Here is a 20053-nt window from a genome sequence, read left to right on the forward strand (position 1 = left end):
AAGGTCTGAAAGAGGTAGTAGGTGGGTAGGGGTAGACAAAAGATCTTGGGGGGGCCAGACCATGCTAAGCCCCAAGAAGATGGGGAAATAGTAGCAGTTTCCTTATATAGCCCTTATTATATATTACAAATACAAAGAACAATAGGTATACTTCCATTTATACTTTACTAAATGTGACCATAGGTCCTTCTCCCATCAGTCTCCCTTCTTGGCTACCCAGACCCTCAGCTTCAGGGTAAGCTGCTAAGTAGGAAGATAATCAATGTTGGGGTCCAGAAGGAAACTGTCTGTTCCTGGAGGCCCCAAGCTGTGTTACGCCCTGCAGAGGGATAGAAAGAAAAAGGATTGATTTCTATTTCTAAGGGATCCACTTGGAATCCAGCTCCTCTGTCTAAGAACCCCTTTACTTCAGGTACTGCCTAACCAAGTAAGCATGAGGGACAAAGAACTATGTATCACAGGACAACAGGGGTTAGATCCTGGGAGTCAAGAACAGGCTGTGGGAACAGGGAAATCAAATTGTGAAACTGGTCACTCACCCAGCTGCTCTAGGCTCTCCTTTCCCTCATGCTGAGCCCAGATAACTGCTTGGCGCTGCTCAGGGCTCAGGAAGGCCATTTGTTCAGGTGTGATAGCCAGAGCCTGAGCACTGGTGAAGCCAGAAAGCTGGACAGGGCTGAATACCACCTAGAGGTGTTCAGTGAATCCACATCATTCTCTCCCAATCCCAACTCTCTCTATACCAACTTCAGGCTCTATTTCCCCTGTTCCAATCCCACTGTTGGTACTCACAGCAAACTTGGGTGCTGGCATGACAGCAATGGCTAATGGAGTGAGCCCCCTGATCTGTCCCCGAAGCAGTGCTGAAAGCACCAAGTCTGGGAGCCCGGCTAGAGAGCCAATTAGAATGAGGCACTTAGGTCCTACTGTAAACTGTGCCCATTAATCATCTATTCACAAATTCTCCCCAATTTTTTCACCCTACCCCACCACTCAAGCCAGACCCCTTTTGCCCACTGCTTTCAGCCCTCCCCTAACTCCTGACTGTCTTCCTACCTGCTACCGAGCCAACCTCAGTAAAGATCTCTGGCCCCCAATCACTGACTAGTCCAAAGCCCCCAGGCAGCACAAGCAGGTGAGCGAGGGCCTCTAGCTGTTCCTCGGAGCACTGGAGAGGCAGGAAGCCCAGGAAGAGAACGGCCTTGCTGTGGACAATTGAAACCAAGGGCATGGTTATAGGCACAGAGGAGGAACTTTGGCAAATGAAACCTAGCTTTCTTTGCCCACACCTTCCCAGGAACTCCTTTTTAATGACTTTCAACAATGAACCCTCCCTTGCTCCCACTGTCCACACCACAAAGGACCTGAATTCCCGACTGTTGATCTGCTGTATCTCATCTGGCCGAAGGCCACAGATTGCATGACCAAGGGCAGTCAGGTGGATAAAATCCAGATTCCTCACATGTCGGCCACTCTGATGTAAGAAGCTGGAGACTATAATTTGGAGCTAGAGGGTACAGGGCATGGGATCCATGGGAAAATAACAGAGGAAAATGGTTCATATTCATAGAAGTTTAGTTTGAATAGATCCTTGAAAATTATCCAGTTTTAAGAAGCTAGGTAGGTGCCCTATGAGGGAGATCCCTCTCTGAATAGCCATTGAGGGCACAGAGCTTATAGGGAAGGCTAAGTCTCTCCAGGTTTGTGATCTAGGGACACATGAAAAGATAAAGAGAGTATAAGAAGCAGTTGAAGGTGACCGTGTAGCACAGAGATCATGGCTTCATGGGGTTATAGGGAGCATGGGGGAATTCATAAGAGAAGGTGTAGGGTGATTGGGAAAAAGAAGTCCTGAAGAAAAGATCTAAGAGCTTAAAGACACCAAGGGTTCTGAAACCCCTGGGTCCCAGGGAAGTAGTCACCTGAATTTTGCTCCAGCCCTCCAACTGTCCCAGGGCTCCAAGCACTGCCCAGTCAACCAGAATCAATTCCTGAAGCTCATGTTCTCCTAGCCCTATTAACAGCCGACCCAGCTGGAGGATTTGTTCAGGATGAAGTCTCTGAGGGGGACCCCATAACTAGAAAGAAAGGATTCTGAAACTCAGGCTCCCTCTTTGGGAACATAGCAAACTTTCCTTTGTCTATTTGCTCAAGAAGGGGTTCTTTCTGCCCCCCCTTCCCTGTTTCCATCCCATTTTCCCTCCTTATTCTCAAATATCTTTGTATTTACATTCACATTCCTATACTGATCACCCCATTGGCCTCTACCTATCCCCAGCCCTCTGCTTGACCTCTTTTGCCTTGCTCATGGCTGCTTGTAATTCTGCAGGTTTAAGACTAGGGTCTTTTGCAAACAACCCAAGGCAGTCCTTGAAGTCAGAGAGTCCCATCTCTGTGATCTGTGCTGCTGACCAAGCTGCTGGGAATGTTCCCCGAATATCTGCACAGGTGGGCACAGGATCTGAGGGACAAGAGAGTGTCTGACAGAAGCATTGCAGAATTAAAAGCCTGGTCCCAGTGAGGTTCCTCTGAAAGCAATAATTCCTTCATTTTTTATTAATAGAGTGAGGCATCACAGTCTGTCATTTTGAATGGTGGCCATATCTGGATCAGAGACAGACAGACAGAGAGAGAGAGAAGGTATGGTAGAAGGCATTGGGAAGAGGGGAGATAAAGCAGAAGGTTAAGATAAAAGAAAGTCCAGGGGACAGCAGCAGAAAGGTTATGTAAAGTTATGGAATCACAGAGCTAAAGGGAACTTTTACCTAGTTAAAGGTAAAGTTGGAGTCCCCAAAAGATGAAATTACTTGTTCAAAGTCATATCACATGTTAGTGTTTAGAACTAGAATTTATCTCTACTCTCTGTGCAAATTTTTATTTTATCACATTGGAAGTCTGAGAAGTTGGGAAACTCTCACCTGGTTCATTTTCATCTTCTGCCTGGACAGCCCCAGTCACCAATGCTGCTTTTCTGGGGCCTAGAACTGGACCCCCACACAGCTGCCCAACTCTGCTCTGCTCCCAGTTCTGCTGCCTTTCCAGAAGTCGCTCCAGGGTCTCAGGGCCCAAGGCCTCCTGGTCACAGAGGTTGGAAAACATGGGGGCAGCCAAAGCCAAAGCCAGCTGTCTCAGTTCTAACCCCTAGTTTTTGCCCCCTCTGGAACTCTCCTTATATATGCCTAATGTCTCCCTCCTTTCTCTCTCTACCCTCTCAGATTCTTCATATCCCACTAAGTTTGTGTTAATCACCCTATTTTTGTTGGAAAGAATGTCCTGCCCTCCCCACCTGTCACCCCACCCTATCCCCACCTCACCCTGGGCAGTAAGAGAATGGCCTGAGAAGATAAGGTCAACACCAGGCGTCCAGCCTGCTCCACTTCATCTCGGCTCCAAAGTTCTGGCCTCCTGGGGGATTTGTAGTGAGGTCAGTGCCAAGCACCCTGGAGGGAGGCATTGGGCTAGAGCAAGGCTGACCAAAGAAAGGGCAGAAGAAGGGATTTAGGTCAAGAGAAAAACCAGGAACCTGAGAGGAGACCTGGAGAAGACTTGGGGATGGGAAGGAATATTTTAAGTAAGGGCTTAGAAGTTTAGTAGATTTAGGGTTCAAGGATTCTGAGCAGGGAAATGGAGTTCTAACTCCTAAACATACATACCCAAATGCAGACTCATGCAACAGCAAGCATCCTAACTCTGTGACAAATGGTTCTCCCAGGCAGAAGTTCTGCAGTCGACTGAGGTGGGCCAGTAGAGTCTGTGGGAGGATTCGGCCAACACTCTCTGTCCCCAGGGATCCAACCAGGGGTCCTAAGGCCTCCAGCACCTCCCCTGAGAGTGGGATGTCCTGTGGAGCCTGAGGGAAGCAGAAGACCTGGGGTATTTTGGCCTCTATCACAGAGCACCCTAATTATTGACCAATGTACCAAAATCTTTGACCTTTCCTAATTCTGTGATTCTCCTCCATTCTACTCTGGCCTTCAAGATATCTTAAACAATGAGCTCAGCTAAGAAAAACTTAGACCTGGGAAAGTGGGAGGTGTTTCCTTCCATTCTTCTGGATCTAAGGTCAAAAGATATACTCTGGAGGGAACCTTGGGGCAAGTGAGATTCAGGATTTGTAGGTAAGTCTATGAAATAATCTAGAGAGGTCCTAGGAAAGAGTCTAATGCCTAAGGGATCTGAGATCCTAAAGGACAAGGAAAACTCAGGTAGTTCAGGGGAGCAAAGTCTTTTGAGGTCTAGAAAAGGAAGTCCCTTACCAGGCTTCGGAGTGCCCTCTCTGCCAGGGCTTCTCGTCGGATTGGAGGCAACACCAGGAACAGCTCAGGATCACCTCGTATTAGTTCCAGCATCAAGAGAATAGAATCATTGGACAGCCTGTCAATCAGCTGGATTCTACAAGAGTTAAATGACAGAGGGACCTCAGTAACCAAGTCTGATCAGAAAGTGACACTAGGTGACTCCATGACAGAATAAAACATACCGGAATAGGAAGCAAAACCAGATAACCCATAGCCACAATATGATACCAAACAGAACCCCTTATTGCTATTCCTAAGCCAGAAATGAAATTAAATATCCCTGACTTCATTCCCCAAGATCATACTCGAAGGAAGAACAGAAAGGAGGTGGGATGGTTTCAGGTCTTCCAGAAAAAGGAAATGGCATCAAGACATACCTCCAGTTCAATCTCCCTTATGCTAGACCTAAAAGACTCTGATATAATAAACTGTACCAAACAGGAAGGGACAGTAATGGAACCTATTATGACACTTTGCAATTTTCAAAGTACTTCCATGTCAGTTATCTAATTTGACCCTCACAACAATACTGTGAGGTAAGCAAGGCAAAAATTAATAGCCCCATTTTACTAATTATAGAGTTGAACTCAGAGAGGTTGTCTAAAGTCATACCACAAAGGATAGAAGCAAGGGTAGGAACCAGGTCTTCTGACTTCTTTCATTCTTTTTTTTTAAACTCTTACCTTCTCTCTTAGAATCAATATAGGTTCCAGAGCAGAAGATCAGTAGGGTGTAGCTAATTTGGGTTAAGTGACTTGCTAACAAGTCACATAGCTAAGAAATATCTGATGTCAATCAGATCCCTAGGTTGGCTCTCTATCCACTGAGTCACCTAGCTGCCCCCAGAAGTGGCAGTTTTAACTGGAATCTTTAACTACTGATCCAGAAACAATCTGAGTGGTCTATTCCAATCTATTCAACCCAGCCCTGTCCAACAAGCATTTATTAAACACTATGAAAAGTAGTATGATCCAAAGCAGGAAATAACCACTTTTGACAGGTTCTCCTAAAGGCAAAATTGCCATCTTCCCCATTCGAGACCATCTAGAATTGTAAGATCTAACCCTTGCCTCATGACCTTGGATCCCAGTACCTACGGTAATTGGAAGAGTAGCTCCTGCTCTAGACCATTCAGGTCTGGTCCCAGGCCTCCAAGCCCCAGCTCAGACATTTCCATCTTCCTCTGTAGTTCCTCCCAAATACAGGCCCTCTTTGAGAGATAATAAGGAAGTATCTTCAGGAGCCCAAATTGGGTATCTGATACCAATGCTACTCTCTCCTCCCCTCAGTGGTGGGTATCATGTTTTTTCCCAGTAATGTATGTGGTAAATTCACTCACCAGGCTTCCTCGGACCCCATTGGGCAGCTGGTAGAGCATGACTACCACTTTAAGGAAATCTGACCTCCAGCTGAACTGCTGCAGCCACTCACAGGTCATGCCTCCTGCCAAGGTGCCCAGATGCCTGAGGGGGAAAAAAAACTTGGGAGAAGCAGTTAAGCCAGACAACAGCTTCACTCTCCAACTTGACACCTATATTGCTGTCAAAATTATGTGTGTGTATGATTGTAGGGGAAGTCATCTATCAGTCTTGGATGATGGCTACAGGCCCTAGAAACACCTTGATTAGACAGGGCACCAGAGGTTCCCAAGCCTACACAAATGTCTCTTCAGCATTTCAGGGACCAGGGTGAAAATGTCCTTCATTGTACAAGGGGAACAAAAGGAAGAAGGCTGCCTCAATAGGTGCAGAGGGAACACAAGAGAAACTTCCTGCTTCTGACATAAGACACTCACTGAAGGTGTCTTAAGGTCAGGTCAGTGGTCATTGGCATCTTCTTCCAGAGAAACTGGGCCTGCAAAGGAAGTGAAACAAGAGGGGGCCCTGTCTATTAGAACACTGAGTCCATTTCATCCATCTCCCTAAGAGCCAGAACCATGGCCAGCTCCCACCATCCCAAAGTTTCAACTTCTTCTCATGTGCTCCTATCCCCAGGTAAAGGGAAATAAAGAAATGAAGAGGGAGCAGGTTAGAGAGTCAGCAGAGGAGGGATGATAGGTGGAAAGTTAGATTGGGTGTTGAAGTAAGTGAGTGAAAGCTGAGGAAGCAGGAAAGTGCTAAGCAGGGAGTATTACCTGCTGTTCAGACCAGGGGAGCTCCCGATAGGGCCTGAGATTAGCCAGAAGAACTGGGGTGTCCAATTGTAACAGCTTTAGGGGCAGCAAAGGCAGTAAACATTCTGGCCAGATAAGAGAGCCTGGCTGGTGTGGTTGGGGTAGAATTGAGAGAGGCAAGGTTTAGCCCTTAGAAAAGAAAAAGGAACCATGGCAGTTGAGGGGAATGGGAGATGAGGAGCCACAGTAGGGTCCATTTGGACAGGGGTAGGGATAGAAAAATTTTCCTACCATTTCAGGATTTGTCATTGTTGAGGCATTCCACTTCATTCTGTAGCCCATAAGAAAGACCTTTGGAGTCTTTAGGCTTCTACATAACCAGGTTCTCAGACAAGACAGCTCATGAGACACACCTGGACACACTTCTTGAACCTGGATCAGTTCCAGGATCCTGGAACCCCTCCCAAAGGGATGAATAAAATCTATTGCAAGTTGGGGCCATGAATAAAACAGGTCTGACTGCTTAGGAACCATTGGAAGTAGGGAAAGTCTCTTAAATCAGCAGCAGACAAATGAAACTGCCCCAGGAGTTCTGAAGCTGGAGTGGAATGAGGAATCTTTGTACATACCTGGTCAGCAGGACATACAGTTGGATCTACACCAATTGGTCCCATGATTTGACCTCTATCTTTCACCTGAATGAAAATTACTGGCACTGTGTTTGTGTTTCCATCATTTTGGGATGCCATGTTTACAAGAAGAGCAGAAGACAGAGCCAGACCCATTTGCTACCCTCTGAATCATTAGTATTAATCCCCACTGTTCCCTCCTTCCATCCATTTCCATACCAGAAAAGCCTGCAACAAAGCTGCTTTCTGAGCTGATGAAAGCCTAGAGAGTGTGGCTGACAAGCAGGGACAAGCTCCAGCCAGGACCTCTGTGGAGATGACTCTGAGGGACTGTGGGCTGAGGCCTGGCAGCAAAGGACGGAGAGCACAGAACTCTTCCACTGATAGCTGAGGAGAAACCAGTACAGGAGGCCTGAGGAAGAGGACAGACTGAGGGGCTATATGGGTGGTGAGGGTGGTGGTGGGAGAGAGGGCCAGTGATATGCCAGGGATACATTTGATTAGAGGATCTACCCCTTACATCTTCTTGTGGGAGGAGGCGTTCAAGTAGCAGGATAGCCTAAAGTAAGAAAGAAGAATAGGAATGGTGAACCAACTCAGACCCAAACTCAAAGCAAGGGCTCTTAATTTGATGTATATGAAATTGTAGAGTTTTTTAAAAAAGTTTGATAATATATTTCCATATAATTGGATTCCTTTGGAATCCTATGGTTTTTTTTTTTTTAATTGGCTCTCTATCCACTGAGCTACTCAGCTGCCCCCAATCCTATGTATTTTAAAAAATTCTTCTGAGAACAAACCCTCATAGTTTGGTCCTGGGTTCAAATGTGACCTCAGACATTTCCTAGCTGTGAGACCCTGTACAAGCCACTTAACCCCCACTGGTTAGCCCTTACTGCTCTTCTGCCTTGGAACCAATACTTAGTATCAATTCTAAATCAGAAGATAAGGGTTTAACAAAACAAAACAAAACACTATTCTGAGGAATCCATAGATGTCACCAAACTGGTCTATGTCACTCAAAAAAGGTTAGGAAAACCTCTCCTAAAACCTCTTGGTCCTGCCCCCTGACTCCCCCTATTCAGTGTTCATTATCTTTGTCAGCTGACTCACAGTCTACTCAGATTACTGAGTAAAATATGATGCTAAAAGGAAGAAGATTTCTATGGGGAAAGAAGGCTTCTTAGAGGAGCAATGATGTCCTTACCTGGCCAAGTGTGAGCTCCGTTCTTTGCAGGGCAGGGAGAATGGTTCTGAGTTGAGACTCTGACAACTCTTCAAGGAAGTCAAGTCCAAGCTGAGAGAAGAGGGGGGCCCATGCCTGAAGCTCCTGGGGACTCAACTCTGCTGCCCCAGTTGAACGAAGCACCCGCAGGAGCTCATGTGCCACCTGCAAAACATAAGGACTCTAAGAAGCAGATGGAAATTGGAGATCAGGATACCAGTCTCTCAATTTCACCATTCACAGTTTTTAGGTTCTGTCCCAAGACCAAAATGTAGAGGAATTAAGGAGAAGTTGGAGGGGGGATAGGAATGGTGTGGCCCAAGGTAGGATGAAATATGCAGGCAGTGGTAGAAGCATCAGAAACCAGGGGGAACTCAAAAGTAGGAAGAAGTAGTAGCAGAGGTCACCATAGTCATGGGGGCAGGAAAAGATGAAGGAGACCTTGCAACATTCTACAAAGAACTAGTTGGTCAGATGAGCAAAAATTATCTACAGGGGCCTAGCAAGGGAGACCTAGAATTAAGGTTCTTTTGTCAAGGGACTCACCCGTCCTTCAGGGCTGAGGGTTCCATTGGCCACACATTCTAGCAGTCCTCTCTCTACTGATCCCATGGGGTCACTCAAGGGCACAAGACTCTGAAGTTCCTCAGTACTTAGAAAGCAAGCAAGGGACCCCAGCCTGAGAAATCATAAATCTAGTTTCTGTGTGGGTACTAACATGGGTATGAAGAAAGGAAACTCATAGATAGTAAGCATGGCATTATGTTAGCATTATAGGGATGAAAATAGAACATGCAGGTACTCTGTGGTACCAAGCCTGGCCCTACATGGGAATCACTTAAGCCTTAGAGTACTTAAGGGTTCTGTATTCTTCCTTTTCTTTTCCTCTTCAGATTCCTATAATTTCATTTTAGCCCTTTCTTGTTCCACTCCCTGGCTTTACCAATGGCTAGTCCTATTTTTCCTTTTATGTAAATTAAATCTTTTATTAGAAACTTAACATTAAGTATCAGTACAAATAACTAAACTTGTTTAGTATCTATTTACATTTTATGTAATTTCAACACCTAAAATATCATATCTTTTCATTACCTCCCTCTAAATCCCTATAACGATTCTTTCTCCGTTCATTCTCTACTTTTCCTCTTATGATCATAGTTAGAGTATCTCATATAGTTTTCCCTAGATTTTTAAATTCCTCATACCTACTAATCTTAATGAATTATGATAGTCCATCATCTCACCTACCAAATTTTATCAAACCATTCCCCTATGGTTGTAATATTGCTTTCAGTTTGGGGCTTGGTGTGTGTGTGTGTGTGTGTGTGTGTGTGTGTGTGTGTGTGTGTGTGTGTGTGTGTGTGTGATATGTAATACTGCTCTGGAAATCTTTGAACAAACAATTCTATTTGTTTTTAGATAACATTTTTTAAGAGAATATGCCTAACAATTGAATTATTGGATTAAAGGGTCTGATTATTTGTATATCTTTTATTGTTTTACCAGATTGTTTTCCAAGAATATTTTACAAATTTGAAATTCCAGTTGGTACTATCCATTTCTATTTCTGCCTAAATGGACCTCACCTTAGAACCTGTTCTTCACCATCTGGGACACTCTGATTCACCAAGCTTCTTAGTACATGTCGGGCCTGTCCTGGTCCCAGACCTGCTGCTGGCCAGCTGTCCTCCAGAGCCTGGATCTAGAAGTTTCAGTCATTATTTGGTCAAGTGAATCTTGGTAGGAATTACTGTAGGGTTACTATTGGACTTAGTCTTCTAATATGTTGCCAGAAAGCCCTCTTTCAACCTAAAGATCATTGGAGAGGGAGGAAGAAAGGAAAGAGAGAGCAATAGACCTAACTAATCCTGACCACTAGTTCCCATCTCATTCCACAGGCGCAGGGCAGGGACAAGAGGAATTAGCCAAGGTCAAGAACCAAGGTCAGGGGAAGAAGCCTTTTTACATTCATAGAAAGAGCTGTCAGTACCTGGTGAGGACTAAGTTGCAGGAAGTGCTCCAAAGGGAGGTGGGGCAGCAAGGGTAATACAGCCCACAGTAGCTCCTGAGACCAGGCAGGCACTTCCCCAAACAGCTCAGGTGCCAGTAGCAGCTGTGCCAGGGCTTCCTTCTGTTCAGGTCTCATGGCTGGACTACGATCACGGATGGCAGCCAGCCTTAGGGAGGAAGATGAATATCATCCCCTATCCCTGTTCCAGATCCCCAGTTTTGATGTTATTACTCAATGAGTGAGACAACCCATTTTTGGCATTCGGACATCTTGTCACACTTGGCCATTGTGGTATAGTGAAAAGTATGCTGGATTAGGAGTCAGAGGGCCCGAATTCAAGTTTTGGTTCTGTTACTCACTACCTGTGTAACCATGGGCAAATTACTAAACCTCTCTCAGTTACTCATTTATAAAATGAAAGAGTTGAACTCAATGGCCTCTAAGGTCTCTTTCAGTTCTAAATATGTGATTCCAAGAACAAATGTTAGCCTGAGACCCCAGAATTGGTGGGGGGCAGGTAGGGAAATTGTTAAGGCCATGATGAGAAGCAGAGGGAGAAGGAAAAGAATAAGGGAAGAAGATGGAATGAGGGCCTAGTGGGATTGGTATGAGTTCAGGGTAAGGGTGGGAGTTGGGAAAGAAGGGCCAGTGAAGAAGACAGGTCAAGGCAAAGGCAAGTATCTCACACGCTATCATTGGCCAACAGGGAGGGTGGGAATCGAAGCAGATCATTGACAGCCAGGAAGGGGATGAGTGGTGACAGATCAATAAAGAGCTGAGGCGTGAGTTGAGGGAATTGCTGGAGCAAGAGAGCAGTCAGTCGGCCCAGGGCTCGCTCCTCTGATGGGGGCACCTGACAGAAGCACAATAAAGATCAGTGTTCTCATCCTTATCTTGTTCTATTCAATAACACTCCCCTTTGTTTATTTCTATAATCTCCCTCCCACTGATTAAGCCCCTCCCAAGTCATCCATGAATCTCTCTGTTCATGGATCCCTAACCCAAACATCCCTTGTCTCTCTTCTCCAGGTTGCCCCACATGTCCCAGTCTGGACCAATGTGATCCCTTTGGCTTCTCACCTTCAACTGGGCCCATGAATGATGGATGAGTGCCAAGAAACCTTGGGCTGCCTCACTCTCTGCTGATAACACTAGCTGCTGGAGATTCTCTGGGGGCATGCGCAGGTACTCCTGGAGGATGGCAAAGGGAAGAGGTAAGAAAAGTGAACGATGCGGTTAGCATACTCCCAAATCCTTGGCAGGGACCTGACAGTCCACTGACTTGGGAAACTCAAGTCTTATGGATCAGTCTCCCACCCCTGCTCTGTCTATCCTGGACCATTACCTGAATAAGGATCTGTAGGACCGAAGCACTCTTCTCCCTCTGGAGCAATTCCCATAGTAAAGGCTGCCGTTGAGAAAGAAAACACATCACAGATGTAACCCTCCTCACAAACCAGACTCACCTATTCTCTGTGTACTCAACCTACTTTGGAACTGGTCTCCATGCCCTACTGCTTCATGTTGTTATTTATCATTGTGGGCATGTCACGTCTCCTCAACTACCCCTTATTATATGGTAAGCTCTTTCTGAGCGGGGCCAGTGTTTATTTCTGAATCCCTTTGATCAATGAGCATAGTGCTGGCTAGATGTAACAAATATTTGTAATTGAACTGATTACTGCCAACCAAGCCACCTCCACTTGCCATCACCTGGAGTTCAAAGAAGGGTGATGTAAATTACAAAATTTTGAAGAGGAGGGGATTTTTTAGAGCATCCAGTATAATGCCTTCGCTTTATAGAAGAGAAAAACTGAGGCCTATGAAATTGCTTGCCCAAGGTCAGAAAGATAATTATTGACAAATTTGGACCTAGAACAAAGGTCTCTTGGCTAATTCTAACCATTTTGTCTTGAAGTTGAGTTTATTCATTCATTCATATAATGACCTATAAAATGCCAGGATGGCAATAAGTGATGTGATAAATAAGATACAGTTCCTGTCCTCAGGAGCTTACAGTCTAGTTAAGAGAGATAAGACGTGTACATAAGTAGTTATTACACAAAATAGGATGAGATAAGTACATAAGAAAGGCACAAATAAAGTGCTATGAAAGTTTACAGATCAGATTTTTCACTTCTGGCTTGGTGATAAGAAAAGTTTCATTGGAGAAAATGACATTTGAGGTGTTATTCACTTGTTTTCAGTAATGTCTGATTCTTCATGACCTCATTTGGATTTTTTTGTTGTTGTTGGTAAAGATATTTCTCTCGCCAACTCATTTTATAGAGGAGAAAACAGAGGCAAACAGGATTGAGGGCCCAGGATGACACAGGTATGAAGTATCTCAGACCATGAGTCTTCCTGACTCCAGCCTAGCTCTTTATTCACTTCACCACCTAGGCATTTGAAGTATCATTTCATAATTCTTAGGAGTTCAGAAACCATTTAGGGGAATAAATGAACCTATGATTTAATTGAAATAAAGAACTTCCAAGTGAGGGAATTCCCTTTACCCGTAGAGGTATGAAGCTCCTTCACTGTAAATTATAGTCTTAGAGGATTACCTAGAACACTAAAAGAGTGAATGTTGTAATAAGAGTGAGAGGTTGAGAATTGCCTAGAATGCTTAAATGCCTTGCCATAGCTAGTATGTATCAAAGGTAGGATAGAACTCAGGTCTTCTTGGTTTAAAGTTCAGAAATCTTCAAACCTTTTAGATATTCTCACTTCAAACGTTACCCTATCTCCACAGACATTTTTAGTCCCCAATTCCCTTCATCTTCAGTCTCAAGAATAAAACACATCTCTCTACCCTCCCCTATTAAGAAAGAAAAGAAAAGAAAAGAAAAGAAAAGAAAAGAAAAGAAAAGAAAAGGAAAGGAAAGGAAAAGAAAAGAAAAGAAAAGGAAAAGAAAAGAAAAGAAAAGAAAAGGAAAGGAAAGGAAAGGAAAGGAAAGGAAAGAAAAGAAAAGAAAAGAAAAGAAAAGAAAAGAAAAGAAAAGAAAAGAAAAGAAAAGAAAAGAAAAAGAAAAGAAAAGAAAAAGAAAAAGAAAAAGAAAAAGAAAAAGAAAAAGAAAAAGAAAAAAAGAAAAAATATGGGGTGGGAGGAGTAGCAATGGTAAATCTCTTTCTGTTCTCTGTGTTCCCAACTCTTCTAACAAGGCAGGGCACTCACACTGTAGCAAGCCAGTAGCTCCCTCTTGCCGAGATCCTGGATGGGGCTATCAGGGGGGCCAGGACCAGGTGGGGTCAGTCTCTGCTCCTGCTTCAGGTATTCACCCACTGACCGTAGCATGCTACTCCGGCCCCAAGGGTTAAAGGAGTCCCAGAAGGAGCAGTTGTCAGGAAGACTGGAGAGTAGCAGAGCCTGGCCCAGCAGCCTCTGGGCCTCTATACCCCCAGCCCCAGGGCCCAGGAGGAATGCCAGGAGGCGAAGAAAATAGTGTAGGCGGGTAGGATGGGAAAGGGCTGGCACTGCAGCTTGACAACGAGGCAGCTGGGATAGCATGCCAAGCAGGAAGGGACCTGGAGCTAGGCAGAGGGGAGAAGGCCCTAGAGGAGGCAATGGGGGCAACAGAGGACCAAGCACTCCCTCCAGGAAGCATGTGTCATTACCCCCACGGCTAACTCTACACTGTCCCTCCAGCCAGGGCCAGAAGGGTACCAACGAATCATAAAGGGTATCATTGACACATACCATCTCCAGAAAACTTCCTCCGTATGGGCAACGCTCCCCACAGGGCCCAACATGACAAGGTGGGGAGGCACTTGCATCAGGGGTGGGACCCTGGCACACGTGATGTACCCATGCCTGGTTCGGTGGGGGCACTGCCTCTAGGCCCTCCTCCACACACATCCGCTCCACCCACAATGTCTGATTCTCCAAGAAACAACCCCAGAAGAGTTCTGGGGTGAGGGGAATGGGAGGCAGGCCTTCTGGGCAATTGGTGGGTGGGGGGAGAAGGCTGGCACAGAGCCGCCTCACCAGGCGTCTGTTGGGTCTGGGCAGTGACATCAGGGAGAAATTACTGCAGATGACCTCCAGGAACTGTTCCGGGTATTGATCATGGCATGCCTGCAACCAAAACTGGGCGCTCACCTCTAGAGAGGTCACATACCACGCAGCTGTCTCACAGGTCACAGCCATGCTGGAAGGTGGCCTGGGAGTGGAGGGTTTGGCATGTTGACAGTATAAATGGATGGAGAAATTGGAGATGCTGAAGGGTAAGTCAGAATCGGATTCGTTGTAGCAGATCGTGTCCATGGAGAAGGAACGAGGCTCTCGAGAATTGCTCTGGGTTGAACGTTGGGATACCCTGGGCAGTGGTACCCCGGTGCTCAAGCAGTGAAGGAGGGCAGGGGCTGGGGGTGGCATCCCAGATAGGAATCCCAGGGCCTGGGCATCCCAGGATATGTTGTGTAGTATACCCCTGAGTACAGAAGGAGGATGTAAGAAAGGATTGATCTGTTCAGAGCCTTGTACTCACAGAGTTCTTCTAACCCAGGCATCAGAGTAATGCAGTAGGGGAGGTAAAATGGACTTTGCCACAGGCTAAGTCCTCTGGGAGTCTAGGTATTATTGAAAATGGTCCAGGGGGGCGGGGGTGGGGAGCAAGTGGAGCAGAGTGCAGCACTAAAAAAAAAATCCTACCACAATCTGAAGAAAATTGAGGCACCACCCTCTCTGGATCCTTTCTGCCCACCTAGCCAGGCTTTAGATAAGTCAAAGACCACTCATATGAAGCAATCAGCCTAGCAATGAGTGGTGTCATCAAGCCTTTGATGGGGAGCAGAGGAGGGGGAGACCTAGCTTAGCCTTTCTCCCTTCTTTAGTCAGTTCCATTGCTGCACTACCCCTCTATGCTATAGCCCTCAAAGCCTGTCTCCCATCGCTTCATCTCCCTACACTAGCAAGGCTCAATCTCTCAGATCTGGGCTCCAATTACTTACCATAGGAGTAGCTGTCTCAGGTTACCTAGGATGGAGAAAGAAAAGGAGATGACCCTGTCACAACCCAATCCCCTCTCTTCCTACGCTTGCCGATTCTGTAACCATAGGCACCACTTACCTCCCATGCACTGCCCGCTGGCATCAAGTTCTGGCTGCCCTAGCATGGCAAAAACTTCATCCTTCAAGGAATGAGTGGCCCGCAGCAGCCCCCCCTGAAAGGCAGCATAAAGGGGAGCCCCCACTGTACGCAGCAGGCCCACCCAAAGGGGTCCTTCAGAGCCTGGCCCTTCAGGGGGTGGTATCAAGTCCAGGAGGCCCTGCAAAAGGCGGGATGGTGGATCCCTCCACCCAGGGTCTGTGATATTGGTGTCAGCCACAGCCACCATCTGCAACAATGCCTGCCAACGAGTGCCCTCCAGCAGCAGCAGAAGTGAAGGTAACCAATCAGCAGCCAGATCACAGTCAGGGGGCCCATCTCGACTACAGGGGGGCCTGGGAGGCATGGTGGACTCCTCAGGAAGCATAACATTCAGTAGCACCTCTGCCAGCCCACTTAGGGTGCCTGCCTGATGTGCCAGGAAGTCTCGAGGTGTCTGCTCATGTCCTAGCAGGGCCAGTGTATCCCCTAGTAGCTTGATCAGGGGTTCCCAGTCCCGGCTGCCCCGCAAGGTCACCAGGAAATCATGAAGCCGGAGGGCAGGGGGTCTTAGGGTTGGAGGTTCCTCTTCTGCCATATCTCTAGGCTCTAAGCCTTCCAGGGTAGAAGAAATGTTGTCTAGGAAGGCAGAGAACTGTGCCCGGCTGAAGAAGTTTGGTGGGACCAGATCCAGGGCCCCTAAAAATGACCCCAGGAGAGAGATTACAGGATCTGGGTCCTGGAACTCCACAGGGGCCAAGGTCACTGTGGAGGAAGAAGTCAGAGGTGGCTGTGGCAGAAATAACTGGAGCCCAAGCTTGGGTCCAGCTCCAGCAGTCCTATTCTCTCCACTCAGAAAGGTAAGAAGGGGGGAAGGTAGGGAAGTTATAGTCCATCACTGGCCCATTGTCAGGGCTGGCCAGACTTCTGATCCTTTATGTTCTCCCATCTATTGGCTCCTCTTTCCCTCAGCCCTGGTCTATCTGTTCCTCTCCCCTTTCACCTTCAACCCTCTAATTCAATTCGACAAACATGTATTATGTTCCAGCAATAGTCCCTCCCCATAGACTTTCCCCATCCACTTTTCCACCCTATCCTTTAGCCCCTCCCTCACCTGCTTTGGGAAGCAGCAGCAGCAGCAACAGGAACAGCAAGGACCAGAGGCTCAAAGCCATGTTTCAAGGTGAGCGCTAAGATATTCGGAGGAAAGTGCTGGGCAGCTCCTTTTCCTAGGGGGAGCCAACTGGGGGCAGGACACAGTAGCCATGGACTCCAGCGATCAACACCACCCAGGCCTGCCGGAAAGAAGATCCGTAACCTAACAGATGGGTTACCTAACAGACAGTGCCGTCACCTGAGCCTCTGATCACTTGATCCTGTGGTCATAAGGAAAGGTGGGAAAGGGGAGATAAACAGTGTTGGGGAAGTCCAGAGGATCTTAGGAAGGAGCTAGAGATAGAACTGGAAGGAGAGGGTCAGAGAGGTAGAAAGTAAGCAAGAAAGAGAAGGAGTTAGCCATGAGGGAGAGAAATAACAGTGGAAGGTACCAAGGGATAATGAGCTGTGGAACCAGAGTTGGGAGCCCAAAGGGAAAGGAAGGAGTGCGATGGGTAGGAGCGAAGTTTGGAGATTTATGGGGAAGGAAAGGAACTGGGATATGGAGCCACAGAAAACAGGCGATTGGGAGCCAGAAAGTGGAGGCAAGAAAAATGGGGATAATGAAGAAAAAAATGTGCATGCAGAGAATAATCAGGAAGACTCCTGATCAATCAATAAGCTTTTATTAAGTACCTTCTAGATATCTGACACTATGCTAAGCACAGGCAATTTAAAAAGAAGCAAACGATATTTCCTGCCCTTAAAAGACTTATGATCTAATGGGGAGACAATAGAGAGCAAGGATAAATGGAAAATTGAGGAAGGGGCATTCCATTTCAGTTAGAAACAACATAGCAGGGGGCAGCTGGGTAGCTCAGACACTTCCCAGCTGTGTGACCCTGGGCAAGTCACTTAACCCCCATTGCCTGGCCTTTACCACTCTTCTGCCTTGGAACTAATACCCAGTATTGATTCCAAGACAGAAGGTAAGGATTTAAGGAAAGAAAGAAACAAACAAACAAACAAACAACATAGCAAAAGCCCAAATAGTACTGACCAAGAAATGTGTTAGGGGATTGTAAAGAGATCTGCAAGGCTACCAGTCCATCTCCCTGTGCCTCCGACACTCAGCCAGGACTAGAAGTAGATAAGGTAGGCAGTCACTTAAGAGTTCAACCATGGGGGACTGGAAGAGAATAGCTATATTAGGACATAGTGGATGCTTAATGAATTTATGTTCATTGATCAAAGGGATATTTCTTAAAATGACAACAGACTGAATAGACACAGCTCACAGATTTCTCTGAACTGATCGTTGGATAATTCTAGCACAGCTTCAGTGTCCATCTATCACAGGATTGGCTACCTAGGATAGTACAAACTAATGTGAGAAGTTACAGAAGCAAGAAATATCAAGGTTAAGACACAGAGAAGAAAGAAGATGGATGTGGGTGGGGGTGGGGGAGAAGGAGGTAGGAGGGATTGAAAAAAAAATTTTTTAAGATGGAAGGGATGATGCTATTATGTCACTCTGTGACATGTCCTACTGCCATTTGACCTGTATCACATCCTCCTGGAGGGTTGTCATTGTTACCGACATTCTCCCATTCCTGTCAGTGATAGACTTGATGGTTCTGTGCTGTGACCAACCAATGAAGCCTTTCTCACACTTGCTAATGTAAACTCAAAGCCCTAATGTGGCCCCAAAGTATCTGAGACCACTCTACAGATGTGATGCTGTGGCTGCTGGACTTTGCAAAACTTGCCATCCAGTGGCTGGCCTGGGATTCAGGATGGAGCTCCTTTAGTGGTCGTGTCAGAAGTTCTATCACAACTATCTCTGCACCATAGATTGAGTCTAGAACAGCAACACCTGAGGTTCTATTCTTAAGCGCTAGAAGACAGCAGCTCAGAAGGAGGTGGTTTAGGACGGTTAATGTTTGCAATATTTGATAATGTCATTTGATAATTTCTTCTTTAGATTATATTTTATTTTTTTAATTAGCAAAAATCTTCCTATGCCACTCTTTATTGTTCAGCTTGAAAATTAAAGAAAAAGAACTATTATTGCTATTAACATATACAATCAAAGAAAACAAATTTCAGAGTTAGCCATATCTAAAAAAAGTGTGATATATATGTGTGAATATTCACATACATAGACACAAACACACATATGTATGTAGAGAGAGCTCTGGGCTTAGAGTCAGAAAGACGACTCTATTTTTGGCTTCAGATACATACTAGCTGGGCAAGACACTTAGCCTTTGTTTGCCGCAGTATCCTCGATTGTGAAATGCGGAAAATAATCAAACCTACCTCCCATGGCTGTTGTGAGTATTAAATGGAACATTTGTAAAGCATTTAGAACAGTCCTAGCACACAGTAGGCACTTAATAAATGCTTGTTTCCATTCATTCTTCCGTCTTTCTTTACTTCCTTCTTCATTACAATGTAAGCATTTATCATTTTTTTAGCTCTCAATTCTGGTGATTAAACTTCAAATTTCCTATTCAGCACTGATCTTTTCTTTTTAAACCCTTACCTTCCATCTTAAAAATCAATAGTGTGTATTGATTCCAAGGCAGAAGAGTAGAAAGGGCTAAGCAATGGAGTTTATGTGACTTGCCCAGGATCACACAACTAGAAAGTGTCTGAGGCAAGATTTGGACCCAAGACCTTCCCATCTTTAGGTCTGGTTCTCAATCCCCTGAGCCACCTGGCTGCCTCCAGCTCTGTTTTTTTTTTCATTAGGAAAGTCTGTTGTTGTTTAGTTGTTTCAGTTGTGTCTGACTCTTTGTGACCTCATTTGGCGTTTTCTTGGCAAAGATACTGGAATGGTTTGCTATTTCCTTCTCCAGATCCATTTTATAGATGAAGAAACTGAAGCAAACAGGGTTAAATGACCTGCCCAGGGTCACACAGTTACACAAGTGTCTGAGACCAGATTAAACACTATCCATTGTGCCACACAGAGTTAGAAGTCCTCTATTTCAATAAAGATGAAATGTTCTCCCTATAGGATAATACTCAGTTTTTCTGGATAAGTTATTCTTGAATGCAAGTCTTCTGTAATATATTCTAAGCTCTCCCTCCCCTCCTTTAGAATGGTGACTGTTAAATCATATGTGATCTTGACTGTGGCTCCTTATTACTTTAATTCTTTCTTTTTGGCTGCTCGCAGCATTTTTTTTAAACTTGGAAACCTGGTTTTTGGCTATGATGTTTCTGAGAGTTTTTATTTTTAGTTTATGTCAGGAAGATGTTTCTATTTCCACTTTACTCTCTGGTTTTAAGAGACCTGGACAATTTTCCTTTAAGATTTCTCAAAATATGATGTGTAGGCTCTTGGTTTTGGTTCTGGCTTTCAGGTTGACAAGTGATTCTGATTCTAATTTTTTTCTTTCTTGATACATTTTCCAAGTTAGTTGTTTTGACTATGAGATATTTTAAATTTACTTCTTTTTTTTCCCAGTCTTTTGACATTGATGAGGACCAATTATTGTCTCATAGAGTCATTGGAACAGTGCATAAACCACTGAACCTGAGTTCAAATTCATGACCTGGGCAAGACACTTAACCTTTGCTTC

General features: G+C 45.4%; 1 protein-coding gene across 1 annotated transcript; it reads right to left on the bottom strand.

Annotated features, from left to right (window-relative positions):
• Positions 1-435: 435 nt before the first annotated feature.
• STRC (stereocilin) lies at positions 436-16673 on the bottom strand. Its single transcript, XM_056815997.1, has 27 exons — positions 16480-16673; positions 15348-16064; positions 15230-15254; positions 13455-14709; positions 11622-11684; positions 11357-11467; positions 10963-11129; positions 10256-10442; positions 9852-9967; positions 8812-8944; positions 8248-8430; positions 7561-7599; positions 7260-7427; positions 6433-6558; positions 6094-6152; positions 5638-5761; positions 5396-5508; positions 4257-4392; positions 3654-3850; positions 3315-3405; positions 2919-3075; positions 2292-2461; positions 1923-2078; positions 1365-1507; positions 1057-1205; positions 793-890; positions 436-687 (listed from the first exon to the last, which is right to left on the bottom strand). Exons 1-27 carry the CDS (start codon positions 16538-16540, stop codon positions 532-534), a joined length of 5100 nt encoding a protein of 1699 aa, XP_056671975.1. The 5' UTR covers positions 16541-16673; the 3' UTR covers positions 436-531.
• Between the last annotated feature and the right edge of the window lie 3380 nt (positions 16674-20053).

Source organism: Monodelphis domestica, chromosome 1, assembly GCF_027887165.1.
Source record: "Monodelphis domestica isolate mMonDom1 chromosome 1, mMonDom1.pri, whole genome shotgun sequence".
Classification (NCBI taxonomy): domain Eukaryota; kingdom Metazoa; phylum Chordata; class Mammalia; order Didelphimorphia; family Didelphidae; genus Monodelphis; species Monodelphis domestica.

Excerpts from the sequence above, each read along its gene's own strand:
- STRC (XM_056815997.1), bottom strand. The coding sequence starts at position 16,540 with ATGGCTTTGAGCCTCTGGTCCTTGCTGTTCCTGTTGCTGCTGCTGCTG. Across the intron at positions 10,443-10,962 it reads CTGTTGGCCAATGATAGCGT|GCTGGCTGCCATCCGTGATC; the intron begins GTGAGATACTTG and ends TTCCTCCCTAAG. Across the intron at positions 1,508-1,922 it reads AGGGCTGGAGCAAAATTCAG|CTCCAAATTATAGTCTCCAG; the intron begins GTGACTACTTCC and ends TGTACCCTCTAG.